The sequence below is a fragment of the Cornus florida genome, unplaced genomic scaffold, assembly GCF_030987335.1.
Source record: "Cornus florida cultivar Cherokee Brave unplaced genomic scaffold, ASM3098733v1 CherokeeBrave_3.0.0_Hap2_Chr04, whole genome shotgun sequence".
Taxonomy (NCBI): Eukaryota; Viridiplantae; Streptophyta; class Magnoliopsida; order Cornales; family Cornaceae; genus Cornus; species Cornus florida.
The window spans coordinates 102546561-102567490 of record NW_026775574.1 but is presented as its reverse complement, the minus strand read 5'-3'; the positions used below and the strand labels follow the sequence as shown (position 1 = coordinate 102567490).

Below are 20930 nucleotides of genomic sequence, written 5' to 3'. Positions count from 1 at the left end.
CAAGGCGACTGTGATTAGCAAAGCCCATAAATTTATTAAGAGAAGTGCCAGAGGGGCTGTTGTTGCACAGTCGCGACAGCCAATCACTGTTGTCAATTGAAAAGGAACGGTTTGGCAACTATTTTTGTTTTGTACTTTTTTGCTTATGATAGTGTATTGTAACGAAATAACAACACGAATCATTTTTTGTAACGTTTGTTGCAATTTGAGTAGTACTTGATTGATTTCGAAAAAGATGTCAAAATCCGAAGCGAAAAATTAATGCTTTTGATTGCTTCCACAATGTAGCAAAAACACGGAAAAAAAGAAAAACTCTAAAATGTCATTTTCAACTAGCCATTTAGTTTTTTAAACTTGCAACGTTTCTTTGCCAAATAAATTAAACACTAAAAATATTTCTTTTATTTCGGGTTAAAATAAAAGTGCAAAACAATTGTAATTGTCCAACGGACCTAAATGAATCAAAATTTTCTATTTTACTGATTATCTCATCGCTTGAAATGTTGATTAAGAAAATATACTAACTGAACATTTATTTTAGCTTCACAACATAGGAATATGTTATGTTAAAAATTAGAGATGCGAAGGCTAGAATTTGAACTCCCAAAAATAACTTATAGCAACCAAAGAGTCACATAATTCTTCTCGTGTCGATCTCACGTTTTCATGTACTCTCACTTAAATTTTCACTGTTTATGACTTAATTCTACTATTTTTATTATTGTTTTACCTAACTTAGTCGAAAACATCTACTAACAACCCAACCACAGGTCCAGAAAGGCATTCCCACTCTTATCAATTAACTTAAACTCAGCATTTTACCCCATTGTCCCCAAATCAAATAATCGCGACTCTTTCCAAGACCACAATCCAAAATCTAAACTAACGACCAAGGTTGCTGCTGACTTGACGACCATTCACAATCCTAAAACCCTAAACCCTTATTATTATTGATTGTACCCGTCAACAAACCCAGAAACAAACAGAGCACCTTCTCGTGTACACTCTCTCCGTCTCCGTCTCCGTCTCCGTCTCCGTCTCCGTCTCGGCCATGGCGGCGATCTCTAACCAAGTCGGAGGTCTCGAAGCCCTTCACCGTCTGAAATCAACAGAACCGCCGCTCTACCTCTCGCCATCACCGGACCTCTCTCAAGCCGCTCGCACGGCGTCTCAGCACATATTCTCATCTCTCAGACCATTTGCTCCCAAATCCCCTTTCGATCGCCTCTTGATTGATGGCTTCGACGCCGAGCAAATCTGGCAGCAGATCGACCTCCAATCTCAGCCATTGATTTCCGGCCTCCGCCGGGAGCTAAGGAAGTTTGAGAAGAATCCGGAAGAAATCTCGAAGCAATTTGGTGGAGTTGGTGTTGAAAAGAGTGAGGGTTTAGAGACAGAAAGCGAGGATTTAGAGGTGATGAATGGAGCGGAAGATGAGGAATTGGAAGGGTTTGATGAAGATGAAGATGATGAGGATGAGGAAGAGGAAGAGGAGGTCGTGGAGGAGGAAGAGGTTGAGGAGGAAGGTAAAAGCGGCGGACTTGAAGACAAGTTTCTGAAAATCAAGGAATTGGAGGAGTATTTGGAAGACGACGAGGCCAGAGAGTACGGTTTAAAGAAGAGAAAAGGTTATGGTAAAGTGTCCAGTGAGGGCGAGGAAGAGAACGGGGAAGATGATGAACTAGAGGATGATGACGATGAAGAGGAGGAAGACAATGAGGTGAGAATGTCTTCCAGCTTAGTTTTTGTTTGTTTGATCGATTTTTGTGGTTTGAGACGACTATCTTGCGTATTGTAATTGATTTCTTTGTGCAATGTGAAATTGCATGATCTTCTAAGTATTTTCAGTTGTTATGATATTATGTCTGATTGTTTTTACAAGATTCATGTTTTTTTTTTCGTACTCTTTTGGTTTCTTATGATTCAAGCTTTGCTTTTGTAGCTTGGAGTTTTTGAAGATGATGACAGTGATGACGATGGAGGAGCAAACAAGTTGGGAAAAGCCAGGTGCTGCCTTTTCCTTTTTAAAAATTTTCAGTTCTATCTTTTTCTTGTCTTTGTTAATCTCATGTAGATTCTTTAGTTGCTTAAATCATCTGTAGTTGCAAAAGCAATCTTCAAGTAATGCACGATAAAAAACAGATTACCTGTATTAAAAAACCTGGTGTTATAAGTTATCTATTTTTGAATTTAATTTCAAGAATCTATATTTTTTGTAGCCTTAGATAGTGGGTACCATTGGATAGGTCTGCTATTGACTTGAAACCATAACCAGTGGGTGCTGCATGGTCATTAGGATAGAAAAAGGAAGTTTCTTTCTAAGAGACACAGGGTGAGTGAAAGGCTCCGACACCAATTTCCACTCAAAAAGAGATCCTTTCTTCACTTTCACGGCCCTTGTACAAAGTCCTTCAATCCAACCTTGAGTGTTGGAGGAATGAACTTCAGCTTATTATATGAAGGGTCGACTCAGAGCTCTCTGTCTAAGCTTTCTAATGTCTCCCTGCTTTAGATATATGCCGTAAAAGTGTAGGCCTGTGCCACTCTCGCTTGTTTGAGACGAGCTTTCTGCCACTCGTTACGTCGATCCTTGTGGACTAGTAACTGTTTTTTCTTCCTTTCGTGGCCAGTTGCTTGATAGAGACTGTTAAATAGTACAAAGGTCGGGCGCCTATGAATTTACGATTTTCTGACGCGCTGGATCCACTTTTTTATTTAAAAATTATGTTGGTAATAGAGGTTTGGCAATTATGGAACTTTTCCTAAGAGATTTGCTTATGGTGGCAAATGCTGATGTGAGATCTGCTATTACCATTAGAAGAATTCTGGATGAATTTGCTGGGGTGTCCGGTTTGAATGCTAGTCTTGCAAAGTCCATTGCCTTATTTTCTAAGTCTGAGGAGGAAACATAGTTTACTTAGAATCCTGCAGTTCAAAGTGGGAAAGTTTCCTATTATATACCTGGGTATCCCTCTAAATACTTCTGGTTTGAACTTCTTTTCCTGCTCAGATTTGTTAGATAAGGTCAGTGCTAGGCTTTCCTCTTGGTGTAACCTAAAGCTTTCCATGACTGGGAGGGCAGCGCTGTTTAGATCACTAATTTATCCTATTATCATGTACTGGTGCACTGCTTTTAAGTTACCCGCAAGTCTTTCTAATTTACTTGAGAGAAAGATCAAGAGGTTCCTATGGGGAGGGTCTGATACTAGACTGCTGCTTGTAAATACATCCAAAAAGACTAATTGGTCTATAATCCTTGAATCCTATGTCCCGCCTTTTTTTGGATCAAAGTAATGAAAGTTATAACTTGCATTCAAGCTCTCTCAATTCATCTAAATGGAGAAAGCTGTTGATCACATCCTCCCTAGCCATTCTCCAACATCTCTTCAGAAACATCATAGTCGTACCATTGAGGCCGAGGTTTTTATCACCAATAAATGACCCAGAAGCTTCCAGTTCCGGAAACTGGCGTTTTGAACTTTCTTAGCCCTCCTATCAATTTGGTTGTAATCCAAAAATCCATCATTAGTTGGTTGGCCTCTGGTTCCATGAAATCTACAACTCCACTTAAAGCATTTACTCAGTGTGTCCTCCGCCCAACCCGCCCCCCCCCCCCCCCCCCCCCCAACACACACAACACACACACACACACCCCCCTTCTTTTTTCTTTTCTCTCTCTCCCCCCCCTTTGGGGCCTCACCTGTGTTTCTGCAACATTCAGATATGAGGACTTCTTTGGTGCTAAAAAGAAAAATGTTCAGAAAAGAAAGTCCAAATCGGATAATGAATCAGATGACTCGGACTTGGGTGATGAACAAGAGAATGACAAGGCTTTCAGCGATCAGGTATTGTACCATATGAGATATTTCTATACGCTGTACTTGCTTCTAATGAGCATATCTGCCCTCTGTTAAATACTGATAAAATGTATTTCTTTACAAGCACAATTATTGATTGAGGTGCCTGTTGTTTGATTCTCCCTTTTCACAGAAAAAAGAAAATATCTCTACTCATGAAAAACAGCTCGGGAAGCTTCAATCTAAGATTGAGCAAATGGAAAAAGCAAACATGGAACCAAAAACGTGGACTATGCAGGGGGAGGTGACATTTCAAGATTCTGAATTTGATATCAAACTGATTTTGGATCAAATCTATTGTGTCCCTGGATATGGATTCTGTAATGTTCTACACTATGAACTTGAATTATATATTCTAATTACTAAGAGTTTTGATGGTAGGTAACTGCTGCTAGAAGGCCTAAAAATAGTGCATTAGAAGTTGATCTAGATTTTGAACACAATGTGAGACCTGCCCCTGTAATTACAGAAGAGGTGACTGTATCCATTGAGGAGTTAATTCAGAAACGGATACTTGAGGTGAGCTTCATTCTTTTAATTGAAAATTTGAAATTCTGTTATGTCAAGACAATTTTCCTTTTTAGTTCCCCTCTCCCCCTTTTCCTTAGTGGCTACTTTTTTGTTCAAAAGTTCAATTGTTTGATAAATCATAAATCATTCTATTCTACCAGTGCTGCCTTAAGTTTATCTCTCTGTTTTAGGAACCTTGTAGTATTGGTTACCATCTACTTAATTTAAAAGTAATGTTTGTTTCTTAATTCATATGGTGTTGATGTATCTGGAATCTGGACTCATAAGTTGTGGTGCCTAGCAATCATAGAAATGACTCATTTCTATATATATATACTATGAAAATGTTAAATATCAAGTTATTAGAATTATGCTTTTCTTTCCCAAAGTATTATAATTATGCATTTCTTCTCAAATGATGCTATATCAGCAGATACGTATTCTTATCTCTAATAATGAACTGTATATTGTAGAACTGCACTTTATATGTTTTTGGTTTCTTGAAAATATATCAATAGATAAAATGACTAGTTTTGCTGAATTCAAATTGACAAATGAAAGTGTGAATTTCAGAAGGTGATGTTACACACGAACATTTTATTGGATGTGTGTTACTTGTAAATGTTCCTATATTAATACTTGCGATGAAATCATAAATCATGTTATAGTTTCATACTTCATTATTTTCTTTGTTTAGAGTCGTTTAGATTGTGTTGAATCCAACCCATATGTTTTTCACTATCCAGTGGATGAAAGAGTATTCTGGTTCGGATCTTTTTTCTTGTGTGTTCGTGTTTGGGGAGGTGGGGGTTCTACTGGGGTAGCTACAAACGGAACAAAACAAAAAGAAAGCTGAGAACATGATAATTGCAGTGTCTGCTGCAAACTGTAAGGCAGACACTTTCTGGATTTGTTTATTTTATTGCATATAGTCTATATGTTAAGGACAGGACCCAGTTTGTTCAGTGCTTTGATCATTTTCTGGTTTATTGATACCGCTTCTCTAGAATATTGGAGCATTGTCATTTACTGGTGAATTGGCGATTTCATCGTTGATTGGAGGAAGGTTATTTGTTTGCATATGCTTTTTCAAAGGGCAGTTTATAGCTAGAAGATGTTATTATTTATTTATTCGTTATGGAGCGGAAAAGCTGAATCCTTTGCTGTAAAAATGAAGTTCTTCATTATATCATGATGAACAATGTTTTCTTTAATAGAAATGGCAAATTTCTTGAGTTCTAATAAAATTCATTATGTTTTCTAAATTGTATTTTTAGTTTGCACATTTTTCAGTTTTAGTACCAAATTCATGTTACCTTTTATTATTTTTTATGCTTGCTTTCCTGTGTCACAGTTTCTTCATGATAAAGGATTGAATATTGCATTATTCTCTCTCTCTCTCTCTCTCTAAATTACTAATTATCAATTATTATGGTATATTGTTTTTAGGGCCGTTTTGATGATGTTCAGAAGGCTCGTAGTTTGCCATCTAGATCACCAAAAGAACTTAAGGAATTGGTAAATATTGGTTCTCCAAAATAAGTTTTTTCTTTAGGTCTTTGTTTCTTTTATAATATCTGATTTGAAGGTAGTGACATAATTAAGATGCACTCTTTTTATATTTTTCAGGACGAGAATAAGAGCAAGAAGGGACTTGCTGAAATTTATGAGGTCTGGATTTCCTAAATTCGTTTAGCATAGGAGATACAGAAATTTGTTTATCAATTTTTTTCCTATTCTTTTTTTCATCTTCCTTTTAAAGGTGTAGACTGAGTCCTTGTCTATAGTTTATCTTATGAAGTCGTCTGGACCATTGATGCCTGTTGCTTCTTCAATTAGTTTTGACTGGCAAGGATTATCAAATTATTCCTTTTTCATTATTGCAGGACGAATATGTTCAGAAAACTGGCCTTGTTTCGGCAGCATTGTCTTTCTCGGATGAACAAAAGAAAGAGGTGAACTTATGATTACTTTTATTCTAAGTTACTATAATTTCTTTTTCCCACTTGATTTAGTTGTAATATCTTTAAATGTGGTTGAAATAAATATATATATATATATATATATTTGCTGGTGGATTGTATGGATGCTTATTACATGAGCTCTAAGATGGAAATTTCAACCATCAGAGGCTTTATACCCCAAATCCCCCTTTCTCACTCTTACCTATACCAACATAGTTTAGTAGTATTCTTCTTCCAGATGCGGTTGATAACGAATAACATAGTCACAATCTATTTATTTAATGTATCTTTTGTTGTTTCCTTTCTGTTATATATGGTCTTGCTTTTATATTTTACTTTCAAGTGAGTTTCCTTTCTGTTCTATAATTTTGCTCAGGCAAGTGTGCTGTTCAAGAAACTGTGCTTGAAGTTGGATGCTCTATCTCATTTCCACTTCACTCCAAAACCAGTATGCTTCTCAATTACTATTATACAATTTATTTATTGACATTTGATAATATATGCACGGGCTTTCTAGGAATTCTTTGTACTTCTCTGTAATGATTCACCTTGGACAGGTCATAGAAGATATGTCTATTCAAACAAATGTCCCTGCTCTGGCAATGGAAGAGGTAACCAATTCTCATTAATTTTCCTTCCGAAAATTTCATTTCCTTTTGAATATTAATCTGGTGATACCAGGTCTAATTCACAGTTAATTAGTAACATCTATAATTTGTCTTCCACGGGTAGATTGCACCGGTGGCAGTCTCAGATGCAGCTATGTTGGCTCCTGAAGAAGTGTTTGGTGGAAAAGGAGATGTTAAAGAAGAAGTAGAGCTGACGCAAGAAGAGAGGAAGAGGAGGAGAGCGAACAAGAAAAGAAAATTTAAAGGTAAGATTACCAAACCCCATGCTATAGAGTTCAGGAAAAGGTAAGGTTCACAAATAGCCTAGGGCCACATAAATCTATGGTGGTGTTAGGACACATTTTGGAGCACATTGTAGCTGCTACAACCATATAGGGTTAGAGGTTTGCTTTATGGAGTGAGTTTATAGTCAATCCGATAAACTTTAGAACTGAGCCACTTAATTATAAACCTGGCAAGGCTGGCAGACATTTTTTTAGTGGAAGAAAGTGCATAGTTTAAAGTTTCTAAGGAAGTGCCCTTTAAAATTCAAAACTAGTTAGCATAGTGGTACTTCCTTACCTTCCAAAGTAGAAGGTCGGGAGTTCAAGTCCAAATATGGACATAATGGGTTCGTGACTTTCAACTAGGGAAAAAATGTGTATATATATATATGTGTGTGTGTGTCAAAACTAGTTCCATCTCAATTCACTGATCTAAAAGCATGGTTGATTATGGTCTACTAATCCATTTCGCATGACGTGAACATTCTCAAAGCTGTATTTGCTTTGTCCTTGAATTATATATCTTGTACTAGGGTTTTGATGTAGCTTCCTATAATTCTCGATCCACACCAGCATAAGATGATAAAACTCGTTGATATAGGTAACCTGGTTTCCCACAATGCATTTACCTAACAAGCTGTGCTTTCAAATGAACACAACTCAAGATATTTATGGTTGGGCTGTCCTGTATCCTTTCAATTAAAATCAAATGCCCGATAATCATCCCGTAACGTTAGAACTTTGCTTACTGCATCAGTTAGTTCATTGTGGGATTAAAGTGCATTTCTTTTGTAGAAGTGCCTTCCATGCTTGTAAAGTTTCATCACCTGTTTCGCTTTTGCCTTTAATTTTGGACAACATGATTTTTACAGCCGAGGCAGTGAAAAGGGGTGCAAAGAAGGCACGAGAAAGCACATTGCCCGATCACATTAATGGTGACTACTCTATTCTCTCTAACCATTTAGACCAATTCTTTTTTTGAAACTAATCAGATACCAAATGCGTCGGGTCATTTTTTTTCATGGAACTACAGGCAAGGAAGATTGAGGAGTTCCAGAGTCGATTTCAATTTTTATGAGGAGCTCCTTATAATTTTGGTTGGACCATGGTTGAAGTTTTGGGACTGCCTTGGGGGTTGTTTCTCCTAGCGACGCCATGACGACCGTTAATAGTCCTTTGATTGGTCTGAATTGGGGTTAAGGAAAACCTGAAGATCACTTAATTGGAGCTTGATGTTGAATTTTTTCATGGCAGTGATTTCTGGCTTTTCCTTGTATATTTATATCCTTGGCGCGAGTAATTTTGATCGATAGTTTAATGTGTTATATTCTTCGAAATTCAAACAGTTTGTTCACATTTTCCTTTATTTATTTATTTTTCTTTTTGTCTCTTGTATTAATCAGTAGAGGAAGCTGTAACTTCGTTTATTTATTTGAGTCACAGTTCATATACCAAGTCCTTTCTGAAGAAATTAAAATAAAAATACAAAAATTTGAGGGTGAATTTATGAAGATTTCTCTTCTGGTTGGTTCGACCAATTCCATAGAATTCCTGAGCTAGATCATAACCCTAAAATGGAAGTTTATTGATCACTTTTATTATTGTTATGATAAATAAATGCATCGAGCCCAAGTTGAATCAAGAATCACACCCATGTTGAATTAAGAATCACGACATAAAAGTAAACACCATATGCAAAGAACACAAAAATTTATACAAAGAACTTGCGTCTACGGTCGGGATCCGGTGAAAGTTTTTACTACGTGTCAAATCGGATATTACAAGTTTTTAGTTCCTTATTCTGTTTCTGTACGAACGAATTTCAGTCTCTCTCTTGCATCACTCCAAACCCTAAACATCATTATATATTAGGCTGCAAGAGACTAATTAGGATGTTACAACCCATGAGCAAAAAATAGGTCAAAATCTTTTCAACGGGTCGTCGGATTATAAACGAGTCACATTGTGACCGATACCAAATTCGAGTCGCATCATCACAATTACTTTTTCAATGGATAAATAAGAAGTATGATTAGTGATCTTGGTCACTATATAACAAAGCATAATTAGTTTAGTAATAATACGCATGCGGAGAGAGAGAGAGAGAGCAGAGAGAGAGCATTCTATTTCCAGTAGCTTGGACCACAAAATGATTTCCTATCTGCAGTGATTTTAATTCCAAATTTCAAATGCACAAGTTTGACCTACTGAACTAGGGCCACTACCATAGAGATCAATGTATACATGTTACTTGACTAAAAAGCAACCCAACAGCATCATATCCCTGCTATATATATATATATATATATATATATATATATATATATTTATTGCCCTGCAATACCAAAAAGCATACTAAAGTAAACCACATTACCTCTTAAAGTCATCTCCATTCTTGAAACAAATAATTCCCTTCCAAAAAAGAAAAGGAAAACCCTAAAACAGTTCAATTGGATTCCACAACACAACATGTGAATAAAGTCCCACAACACTAAACACTTCCTCGACATCCAAGCAAAGTATCATTACTTATTTTCCAACAAATTCTCTCTCCACTCTCATTCACACATCCATGGCTCATCTACTACTATTCACCACTCTCTCCATACTATTTCAAGCATTACTACTACTTCCACTGGCTCATAGCAATGGCACCCATGCCAACGCGTGCCGGTCCTACTGTGGAAACATCACCATTGACTACCCATTTGCCCTCCGATCCGGCTGTGGCCATCCCGGCTTTCGTGATCTCTTGTTTTGCATCAATGATGTTCTCATGTTCCATATAACCTCCGGATCATACCGGGTTTTGGACATAGATTATGCTTATGAAGCTGTTACGTTACACGACCCTCATATGTCAACATGTGACTCGATTGTTCTGGGAGGCCGTGGCAACGGGTTCGCGGTGGAACAGTGGCGCGCGCCGTACCTGAACCCTACCGGCGACAATGTGTTCATGCTAATAGGCTGCTCAGCTCAGTCTTCACTGTTTCAAGGGTTTCCAGGGAAGCACTTGCCATGTAGAAATGTTTCAGGTATGGGCTGTGAGGAGTACTATGGATGCCCAGCATGGAACGTAATTGGGCCCAAGAGGGTGGGCCCAGTGTATGGCCCAGGCCCACCTATGTGCTGTGCAGTACCATTTGAAGCCATCAAAGCTATAAACCTTAGCAAGCTTGAGTGCCAGGGTTATAGTAGTGCATACAGTGTTGCACCTCTCCGGGCTAGTGGGCCAGGCCGGTGGTCGTACGGGATACGTGTCAGCTACTCCGTGCAAGGAAATCATGAGTTCTGTCGAGCGTGCGAGGCCACCGGTGGCTCGTGTGGGTATGACATTGATGGGATCAATGAGATGTGCATGTGTGGGAACTGGAATTCTACATCAAATTGTGATTCAGGTGATAAAATAAATCAAGCTTGTTTGATAGATCTTAATTATGTTATAATTTTATAGTAGGAAAATGCTTTTATAAGTTTCAGTGAATTGTTAGACCGAAAAGTTTTGATTCGTTTTGTATGCAAAATATAAAGAAGTGGATACTCACTTCCTTGTATATTACAAACTTGATGATGATGTTCGATTAAACAATTCTCTTTGATAGTTCCGCCTAAGTATCACTGCTTTTTATAGTAAATGATCAGTCAATTTGGTTCTTGGGCCAAAGCAGAGCAGTCCGTGTTGTAATAACATTGGGCTAATAAAATGTACAGATTCTTAAGAGAAGTTCGATATGGGCCTCCGGCCCAATTGTAGCTACCCATTTTTATAGCCTAATAGCTCCTCTTCAAACTTTACTTTCCTAGTTTTTGTCATATTTATAGATTTTATTTGATATATAAATATATATATATATATATATATATATATATATATATATATTTGGGATATGTTATATGTAGATTATTTTCTCTATTACTTTGTTTTTGGTTTAATTAATCTTGTTGTTCCATAGTTAATAATGAATTACATTTTGTAAAATGTGCAGTCCATTCATCGTCGTCTAGAGGAACATGGTCTTTTTCGGGCACTATAGCAGGTACATTTAACAATTACGTTCTTCTTTTTCATTATTATCAAACATTGTATGATTTAAACATTAATACTGATAAACTCAAAAAGAAGATACATATTTATATATAGTACATAACCTAAATTAATAGAGCCGTAATTACGAAATAGCATTAATATATATATATATATATACACATACACATATAAGCACTTCACTTTTATATCTCTCATACGAAATTGTATAACTTGTAGGTCAGATAATGTATTGTGCCAGTGTCTTATGAGATGATTCAGATCCATAAAGAAATATGAGAGAATCCATCACCTAATTTGGAAACCCATCATCTTTTGGTCATGTCCACGCCGTGTCTATACCTTAATTTTTTAAAATTTGATGTGTCAATTCACATTTTCATTCCTAAGATCAAAAAGAGCGTATTTATGTTGTATCATGTTTGAGTTCCATATCTGTATCCATGCTTCTTAAATTACAACTAGCTAGGAAATGGCATGGCACCTAATAATGTATAATTGTATAGTGAAATTAGGAACTTAATTCTTATTTTTTTTTATTATGGGAAAACAAAATTATTTGAAGTACTATCAATATTTCTTTTTAGAAAAATGATAGGTCTTCCGACGTTAATTATCGACTCCTCCTCCGAATATAACGTGATTGAATCTCATTGGAACTCTTAAAAAAATTCCCGTAAACGTCTTTTTCTATTCAACTCATTCCCAACCACGTTATATTCGGAGGAGTAGTCGGCAATTAAAATCGGAAGATCTATCACTTCTTTTCTTTTTATGATAGGAAAGCTTTAAAGTATTTTGAAGTTCTTGCTCAAGCAGTCAAGCAAAGGGAAGAAAAAACCATTTATTATTATTATTTTTTTCCGGTGGTAAATGGGAAGAAAAAAAGTTCATTATTGATATTTTAGTGGAATTAATTCCCTATTGAATTTTTAGTGGAATTAATGAGTGATATATAAATTGTCTTTCCAATTATATATATATTTTTCTGCTCAATGTAACCAACACCTTTGCATTTATGCAGGATTATTTATTTGTATGATCCTTGGAATTACATCCTATCGTAATTGAAGCTGAGATCTAACATCGTGGATTAATGTTCCTTCTTGTGTTAATTTTGACGATGTTCCTATACTACTTGTACATGAGGTCGAGAGTTTAAGTTCTTTATACAAACTATACGGCATACTTGGTATGTTGGTTGAGTTGTGTATTTTTATTTATAATTAAAAAAAAATCATATAAAAAGAAAAGAATAAGAATAAGAGAGAGATTGAGTTTGATTTTGAAATATTTGAATAGAAAATTACCACAATTTTACTAGCCAATTACTGGATTTGGAGATATAGTAATATTTCATTTTTAGTTACATGCATGTGTAAAATGTTCAATTGGGTGTTATGAAGAACCTTTTGGTGAAAAGTTTTTATTTGTATGACATTTCTCTTTTTATATAAGTACAATAACAACAATTCAACTTACAATTAGCTGCTGCTTCTTTTTTTTTTGTAATAAAAAACATTTGAAAAAGTTTTGGACAATATATTATCTATACAGATTTACTAGATGGAATGAGTTTAGGAAAAAACTATAAGATGCTAAAATTTATTTAAAATATGAGAAATTGAGAATATTATAACATTTAAAATGTGGTACAAATATACACACTATTAGATAGCAATCAGAGAACAAATTCGGAAATTAAATTTTAGAATCTTCCATAATTTTATAGATGTAGAAAATTATGGAGGATGAACATATTTTGGTGGAATGAACTGAAAAAAAGAATAGCACAATGACAAGGATAAAATCTATTAATAAACAATTAATTGACATGGATAGCAAACAAAACTAATAGAAATTCAAAAGAACATGAACATAAGGGACTGTCTGTTCGCAAAATGATAGGAATAAGAAACCTCATAGAACAATTAAATTTTGAACTAACAAATCAAGTAATACAATTATATTAAGGTCCTAGTATTCTAGTGAATCATCAAAGATCCCAAACAAAAGCTTAAGATATATTGAAAAGCCATTCCTTTAGTATGACATATTTCAAGTTTAAGTGCACATCAATGCTCTCTCTTTGGTTCCGCATTATTATGTTATCAATTCTTAGGGCCATTGGCTCCTGTATATTTATTTTTATTTATTTACAAGCCTCTTCCAAAATCTTACAATTCCTCAACACATTTCCCCTCCCCCTATCAGAAAAAAAGAACACAAAAAACTGACAAAAAGGCTTGTCCGATGACGGCATCTTGGTATGAGCTCCTTAGCTCCCAATGGACAGTTTTTTGTGGCTAAGCTTATTAGATAGTGGTCCTAACACCGTGAACAAAGCCCTAATATTACTAGCAAACATGGTTATCAAAATTGCGATTCTGAGTCATAGAATCGTGCGATTCTACGACTTAGAGCTCAAAATCGAGTCAAATCGCAGCAGAATCTCTCAATTGGTAGAATCGGGGGTAGAATCATACGATTCTACACGATTCTACCGATTCTATAAAATTGGTTCTATAAGATAGTGGTCCTAACACCGTGAACACAGCGCTAATATTACTAGCAAGCGTACATGTGCATCTAGCAATCTCAAGTTGCAATCTCTCTTCTAGATTAATTTCTATGACCTAAAAAGGGCTAGTCCGGTCACGAGGCCGCCATATTAGATAGCTGAAATATAGTGAAAAACATGGCAGGATATGCTGGTGAAAAAGACAACTCATAGCAGACATGATCAAGGAACTACGACATACCCTATCCTACCCATATTACATTCACATAAAACATGCTAAGAAAATTGGGAAAATTACCACCAACTCCTACTTTTCAAATTGGAAGATCGTTAAGTCCAACTTGAGATATTTTCCCATTTAAGTCTTTAAGTCACTTACTTAATCTTCCATTTATACCCTTACTAAATTAGATATAAAATTTAGACTCAAGCTTTCATATATACTCTTACAAAATTCGACAGAAAATTTGAATAAAACGAAAAAAAATAAAATGTTATTTTATAGAATAATTATTTTTTGTATTAGAATACACAAGATTTTTTTTAATTGAATTTTAAAAAGATTAGTTATCATTTGAACTCACAAAGCAATATTATTTTTTCATTTAAAGGAATATATGAAAAAATAGATTATATATCAATTCAGGAATAAATTTATGATTAGAAATTCTTGTGATTTATAACTTAAATGAAAAAATATATATTCTCAAAAGTAGGACTTATGGTCCTAAAGAAATTTTTAAGATTTATTTGTCTTTCAAAAAAAAAAAAAAAAAGTAGAACTTCGAAAATTTGATTTAAATCTTTATAATTCACACAAAACCTGCAAATCAGATAATTGGAAATTTTAGGTTGTCGAATGCACATATACACCTCTCTAATTTAGAATCACAGAAATAATAAGAGAAAGAAACTATAAAAAGCAGATCACAATCCAATTAATTGCTATTATAGCATTAAGATGTACACATTTAGCTTGTAAATGGTAAGAACTAAAACATGCTAGAAATGACGAAACGAAACAAAAATCAGATCACGATTTCACATCAATCAGCTTCAGTAGGCACCTTAGGGAGGCAGAGAATAGCGATTAAGCTACTACGTTAATTCAGATAGATATATATATATTTATATATATATAAATCATAGTTGGAATTGTAGAACAGAGAGAACACGAACCTCTCTAGTCTGATCTTATCTCTTCACTCCCTACGAGAGCACTGACTGAACACGTCGTTCACGGGCTTAGTAGCGTTGTATAGAGAGAACCTTTCGTATCCTTCAAAAAAAATACCCAAAAAGCAAATGTTCACGTGGCAATCATAGGAGAGAGATATTTGTGGAACGTTAATAGACAGTAGTTATTGACTTACAACGGTTGATGTGATAAGATCACCCAACTCACGCGCCAAGCACCAGGTCTTTTTTTTAAGGGTAAATTACACCTGGACCTCTGTGGTTAGATCATTTTACACCTACGTAAATATTTTGGTTTTAAATTTCACTTGTATATGAATTAGTCGTTTAACATTTTACTTACACTCCAAATATCAATTTTAGGACTTATGAATTGTTAAAAGACTACACCACCCTTTGACCTCAAATTAATTATTTTTGTGACCAAACTACCCATCGCCCCCCTTTCTGTGAACCTTCCTCTCTCTCTACCTCTCTTTTTCCCCTTTCTCTCTCCCTTCTCACAGAGCCTCACACAGATATGCAAATACACACAAACCTTCCCATCGGAATCAACTGTAGTCGGCGAAACCAAACTCAATTCGGATTACAGGCTTAGCGAAACCCAGTTCTTCTCCGGCGACAAACGCTAGAACTGAACTGACCCAGTTCCGGCGAGACAAAAATCAATTCCGGCTAGCTCCAAGTAGCAAAACCCAGTTCATATCGGCGTGTTCCCAAGCGACGAAAAAGCAACGACGGGCGTCTAGTCAGAGCAATCAGCGATGACGGCGTCGGATGTGACTGTGGGTTGTGGAGCTGTGATGCGGCGGTGGTGGAGGTGGTCGACTATATAAATCAATTCAATCATGTTTACTGGATTAAATGCATCATTATGTCGTCGTTATTTCTTATTTCCTCTCATCCCATTCAATTGGTTCTATCTCATTGTTTTAATTGTAATACATGGGAATTATATTGAAAGAAAAGAATTTGCAGTGTTGCAGGGTTATTTAGAACGAAAACTCTAACAAAGATTTATGTTCCTTAGATACATTGAAATGCAATTTAAAACAAAGATTCCAATGAAATTTAGCTTTCTCGGTTAGAGGTATTTAGAACCAAAACAAGGAACATAAATTGATTAAATGATCTATCCTACACCAATCAAATTATCCAATACTGCAAATATGCAAGTATAAACTAGAAGAGGGTGGAGAGATAAATTGATCTAATTTAGAACATAAATTGACAGGTAAGATAAAAGATTTTTTTAGTAATTTTTGGTTTTTCATTGAACCTATCTAAAACCTATTAACTTAAAAAGCCCTAAACCTTAAACTTGACAGCGGAATTTAAAGAAATAAATAATCAAAGAAAGGAATTTCAAGAAATTCAGCAAAAGCATATATATATAGCGACCACCTCCACCACGACCTCTTTCACCGCCGCCGCGACTGTAGCTACCTTTCTCCGCACAAACCCTCACACACAGATACGCGACTGTAGCTACCTCATATTAATTTTCTCCCTTCTCACAAACCCTCCCGCCGGAGCACGAGATGAGGTTTTTTGCCGCCGATTACGACACCATCGAGGCTGTAAGCCTGTAATCCGATATCTCGCTGACGAGATATATTGATTAGGCTACCGTAGAGGTTATAATCCGACACCTGCCGCCAACATCAACTTGCTCTTCAGTGTCGTCTTCAACAATCAACTTCGCCTTCGATTCTGTCATCGACGTCCATTTCGGCAGTGGGTGGGATGGGATTTTGTGTATTTTTGGGTTTGATTTTAGGTGGGTGGTGGTGATGAGGTGTTGGGTGGGGGTGCAATTTGGTTTTGGGTGGGTTGGTGGTGCAGGGACGAGTTAGGGTGGGACGTTGGTGGTGATGGAGGTGTTAATGGTGGAGCCGGTGTTGAATATATATATATACACACACACCCACACACACATATATATATAGGTGTTGAATATATATATATATATATATATATATGGGTTTTTTTTGTCATATATATATATATATATATATATATATATATATATTGTATTAAAAAATTGAGGGTAAAATGATCAATTCACATATATCAGAAGTCAAAAAGTAAATTGGGGTGTAAGTGAAAGTTAAAACCAAAATCTTCATTTAGTTGAAATATGACCTAATAGGGATGTCAATTTTTACCGCCCCGCTGAGGCCCCGTCCCGTCCCACCCCGTTAATAACGGATATGGGAACACTTTTTATACTGTTCGGGGGGGCATGGATACAAATTTTGTATCCGTTGCGGTTCACGGGGCGGGTAAGGGTTCAGTATACATATCCTAGAGGCCTCGCCCCGCTAAGCATATAACTATATTTAATATATATATATATATATATATATATATATATATATATATATATATATATAATATTAATAACTTATTTTAGTGGCTTATCCAGTTACCCATATCTTATAATCCTAATTTGAGATGTAAACTTGGTATTAAATTTGCTTTTGTTTTGGTTACGGTGGAAGTTGAAGCTTAGAATTTCTTGTAATTTGGTTGTATTAAACTTTTATTTTTGTTTATTATATTATCTGAATTATGTTATGTGCATGTTATTTTTTTTATTTTTGTTGGGATACATAATTTCATTTATGTTGTATTATTCCCAAGCTTTCCACATTTAAATAGCAAGAGCTTAAGTTCCAAAAGGTGGGAGAAAAAAAATTGTTAGCGGGCCGGGTACGGGGGCACAGTATTTCCCAACGGGGCAGGGCTGGACATGAAAATCCAACCCGTTGCGGGTCTCAGTACGGGCATGGATTTGACAAAAATTAAAATGGGCGGGGCGGGATTTAGGGAAACCCGCCCTATTGCCATCCCTATGACCTAACATCAGGAGGTCTAGGTGTAATTTACCCTTTTTTTAAAGGTCTGATCAGCTAGATCGATCAGGACCATCTGTAATCGAGTTAGCTCGTTGTCACCGAGTCATATATGTTTGATGCTATTTGCTTCTTCTTCTTCTTTTTTTCTTTTTTTTTGGCTATTTGCTGAAGTCATATTTTTTAAAAATATTTTACAATAAGTTCAGATTATGTGAATAATGAATTTTTTTGCCCTTTATTGTTTAATTAAATTTTATCTAATGGCTGCTAGGTTACCATTACTTCTTTTTTTTTTTTTTTCTACTAAAATACAAATTTTCTCTCTAGCAACTAATTACTTTTATAAAAAATTAAATAATAGTAAAAAAATTAATAAAGCATTTCAAATACATTTTGCTTAAATATTCACATATTAAAATATAAAGTAAAATCAAAAAAATGAAAATAATTCATTTGTTACATAAATGTATTTAGTGAAAAAAATATCATTGTATTTTAACATGTGAGTATAAACAAATTTTTCGCAGCATCTAGACTACTAAAAATGGGAATATTTGATTTTGATACTACTGAAAATGGGAATATTTGATTTTGATTTTGATTTACATGTATTTTTCCTTTTTCTTACAAAATAATCAACTTGTTTTAGCACTACTACTTATCACTTATTGGACTAGTGTATATAGTTTTTTTGGGTAAATATGATGTGTCAGAGTAGATTTATACAAAAATTTTATACTACCTATTTTTAGCTCCAACGGTTATTTTATACGCCATACATAATTTTTACAAACCTACTTGATTCACTTTACTTTTTGGCGATTAAATCTCACGTACCAATCTTCCTCAATTAGGAAAGCTAAAAGAAAACTTTCTCAGCCTACGATTTAAGGTTTAATTGACTAAATCACCAAGAAAGAAAAAAGAAAATAATTTGTATAACTGCGATTAACAACAATTATATAAAATGTGATTAAAATATGTATCTAAAAACTAAAAAAAACCCTAGAATTTACTGCGATGATTGTAGAAGATAAAATCAAATAAAGTGACGAATCAAACTATGTTTATTAAAAATAAATAAATAAAAGATGTTCAATCAGTTCTTACCTTATCACCAGTTGCAGATTCTTCTATATGGTGTTCTAGAAAAGTGGAAAACAAAGAAGCGTGAAGGAATGAGAGAGAAGAAAGAGAAATGCAGGTGGGAAAGGGGGAAGAGAGAAAAAATATTCTTACGTGGCTGTGTAAAAGGGTGGTGTATTAAGGCGTGAAGGAATGAGAGAAAAGAAAGAGAAACGCAGGTGGGAAAAGGGTTGTGTAATTTACACAACCCTACACAACCCTTTTACACAATGGTGATGTGGCAGTCTATATTAACAGACTGCTGGAGATGAAAAAAATTTACAATTCTTATGTGTTTTACACAAAAAGGTTTTTTAACATACTGCTGAAGATGCTCTTAGGTCTTCACTTGTGTGGATTTGCAACATACTTCCTGCCGATATAGACTAACAATAAATAGACACGTCCTATTTTGATTATCAAATTATAGACGGTAATCAAATCATTATCTCTGATTTGGTAAGTGAATATTTACCCACTATTTTTGATTTGGTAATAAAAAATTACATGTCAATACCTACCAATCTTTGATTTGATAATTAAAAATCACATGTTAATTTTTTATTAATCTACGTAAATGATGAGTATATTATAAATCTTCGCTAGCGAGGACTTAATTATTATTCTTATTTTTACTATAATCATCACAACAATTACCGGTATCTTCTTACATTGAATTTCACATTTTCAGTATTTAGTTAGGTTGGTTGGAGGCCAAGTCTTGTCAAAAATATATATTTGATGTGAACTAATTATAGCTCACAATCAATTCGGTAAAACTGAAATTAATGTTTAACATTCTTGGCAGATATTATATTACAGTATATAAATGTCTTTCTGTATTTGTTAAGATTAAGGTTACCTCACCCTTTATTTCCATCAATATAAAAGGACAAAATTAAAATAAAAAAATAAAGTATCACTGTAAAGCCTTGAATATTCAATATTTAATTGCTTTAGATGCATAAAGTCATCATTACAAAGTGTATGCCTAAGTACAATGAATTTTTTTTTTCATTAAATACATTTATGAATAACAAATAAATTATTTCTATTCTTTTTGAATTTCTTCTTCATATTTTAACATGTGAATATTTAAAAAAAATGTATTTGAAATACTTTATTAACTTTTTTTTAGGATTGTTTATTTTGGTAATAAATAATTTTTTTTATAAAATTAATTAATTACAAAATATTGAAAGTAGAAAGAAAATTTGTATTAAAAAAAAATGTTATTGTAACTCAGCAATAAAGGACAATTTTGAAAAACTGTTCATCATTCACATGTAATCTGAACTTATTTGAAAATACTTTTTAATTACGATTTTTTTTTGTCTTTGTGGTTTCACAGTACTTATTTATTTTTAGAGCTAAAAAGTAAGACCAATGGGGAATTTTTCCTATAGTATTTGAATAAGGAGGAGTGGTTTAACTCCACAGTTGCTCCTATAGTATTTGTTTTTTAAACGCATTAATTATTGTTTCCTATTTGCATGGGGCTTTTAAAACATTACTTTTTGACACAAACATTACTTTTTACAAACTTATTAATATAGGGATAACATGAATAAATAAATAAAATGATATGTGAACAAAAAAATAATAATAATAAATAAATAAATAATATGTGAACAAAATCCATTTATCCACCACCACCTGATAAAGGAAAGACATACTCATTATATATATGCATTTTTTTAAAAAAATTGACAGTGTTTGAGAATTCAATTTAATTTTTTTTAAAAATATTTAAGTAGTTATTCAATTAAGAGTATTTAATTATGCAATTTGAATATGGTTTAAAGTAAGACAAATGTTTAAGTGTGAAAAAATTCATTTACAATACACTCTACATTTAGCACTTGAGAGTGTACGACTAGACTAGGGGGTGATTCGATATAAAATCAGATGCATGATATAGCATACTTTTTCTAACCTAATTTTTTTTGTGTTGA

The 20930-nt window shown here is 34.4% G+C and overlaps 2 protein-coding genes and 1 long non-coding RNA gene across 3 annotated transcripts; 2 read left to right on the top strand and 1 right to left on the bottom strand.

The window, feature by feature from the left end:
* The first annotated feature begins 833 nt into the window (after positions 1–833).
* On the top strand, positions 834–8678 carry LOC132304316 (M phase phosphoprotein 10). The gene is made up of 13 exons (XM_059801922.1): positions 834–1720; positions 1943–2007; positions 3722–3845; positions 3991–4101; positions 4239–4376; positions 5817–5885; positions 5997–6038; positions 6254–6322; positions 6708–6779; positions 6889–6942; positions 7064–7205; positions 8096–8158; positions 8257–8678. Exons 1-13 carry the CDS (start codon positions 1052–1054, stop codon positions 8268–8270), a joined length of 1632 nt encoding a protein of 543 aa, XP_059657905.1. The 5' UTR covers positions 834–1051; the 3' UTR covers positions 8271–8678.
* Positions 8679–9594: 916 nt separating this feature from the next.
* On the top strand, positions 9595–12704 carry LOC132304314 (uncharacterized). The gene is made up of 3 exons (XM_059801920.1): positions 9595–10624; positions 11213–11263; positions 12296–12704. Exons 1-3 carry the CDS (start codon positions 9796–9798, stop codon positions 12340–12342), a joined length of 927 nt encoding a protein of 308 aa, XP_059657903.1. The 5' UTR covers positions 9595–9795; the 3' UTR covers positions 12343–12704.
* Positions 12705–14706: 2002 nt separating this feature from the next.
* Positions 14707–15099, bottom strand: LOC132304315 (uncharacterized). The gene is made up of 2 exons (XR_009481566.1): positions 14972–15099; positions 14707–14859 (listed from the first exon to the last, which is right to left on the bottom strand). It is a non-coding gene; the product is annotated as an uncharacterized LOC132304315 (long non-coding RNA).
* Positions 15100–20930: the final 5831 nt, after the last annotated feature.

Bases quoted from the DNA above. Each gene is read 5' to 3' on its own strand.
- LOC132304316 (XM_059801922.1), top strand. From the start codon at position 1,052: ATGGCGGCGATCTCTAACCAAGTCGGAGGTCTCGAAGCCCTTCACCGT. The intron at 3,846-3,990 runs GTATTGTACCAT...CCCTTTTCACAG, and splicing joins ACAAGGCTTTCAGCGATCAG to AAAAAAGAAAATATCTCTAC. The intron at 6,039-6,253 runs GTCTGGATTTCC...TCATTATTGCAG, and splicing joins GACTTGCTGAAATTTATGAG to GACGAATATGTTCAGAAAAC.
- LOC132304314 (XM_059801920.1), top strand. From the start codon at position 9,796: ATGGCTCATCTACTACTATTCACCACTCTCTCCATACTATTTCAAGCA. The intron at 10,625-11,212 runs GTGATAAAATAA...TAAAATGTGCAG, and splicing joins TACATCAAATTGTGATTCAG to TCCATTCATCGTCGTCTAGA. The intron at 11,264-12,295 runs GTACATTTAACA...GCATTTATGCAG, and splicing joins TTTTTCGGGCACTATAGCAG to GATTATTTATTTGTATGATC.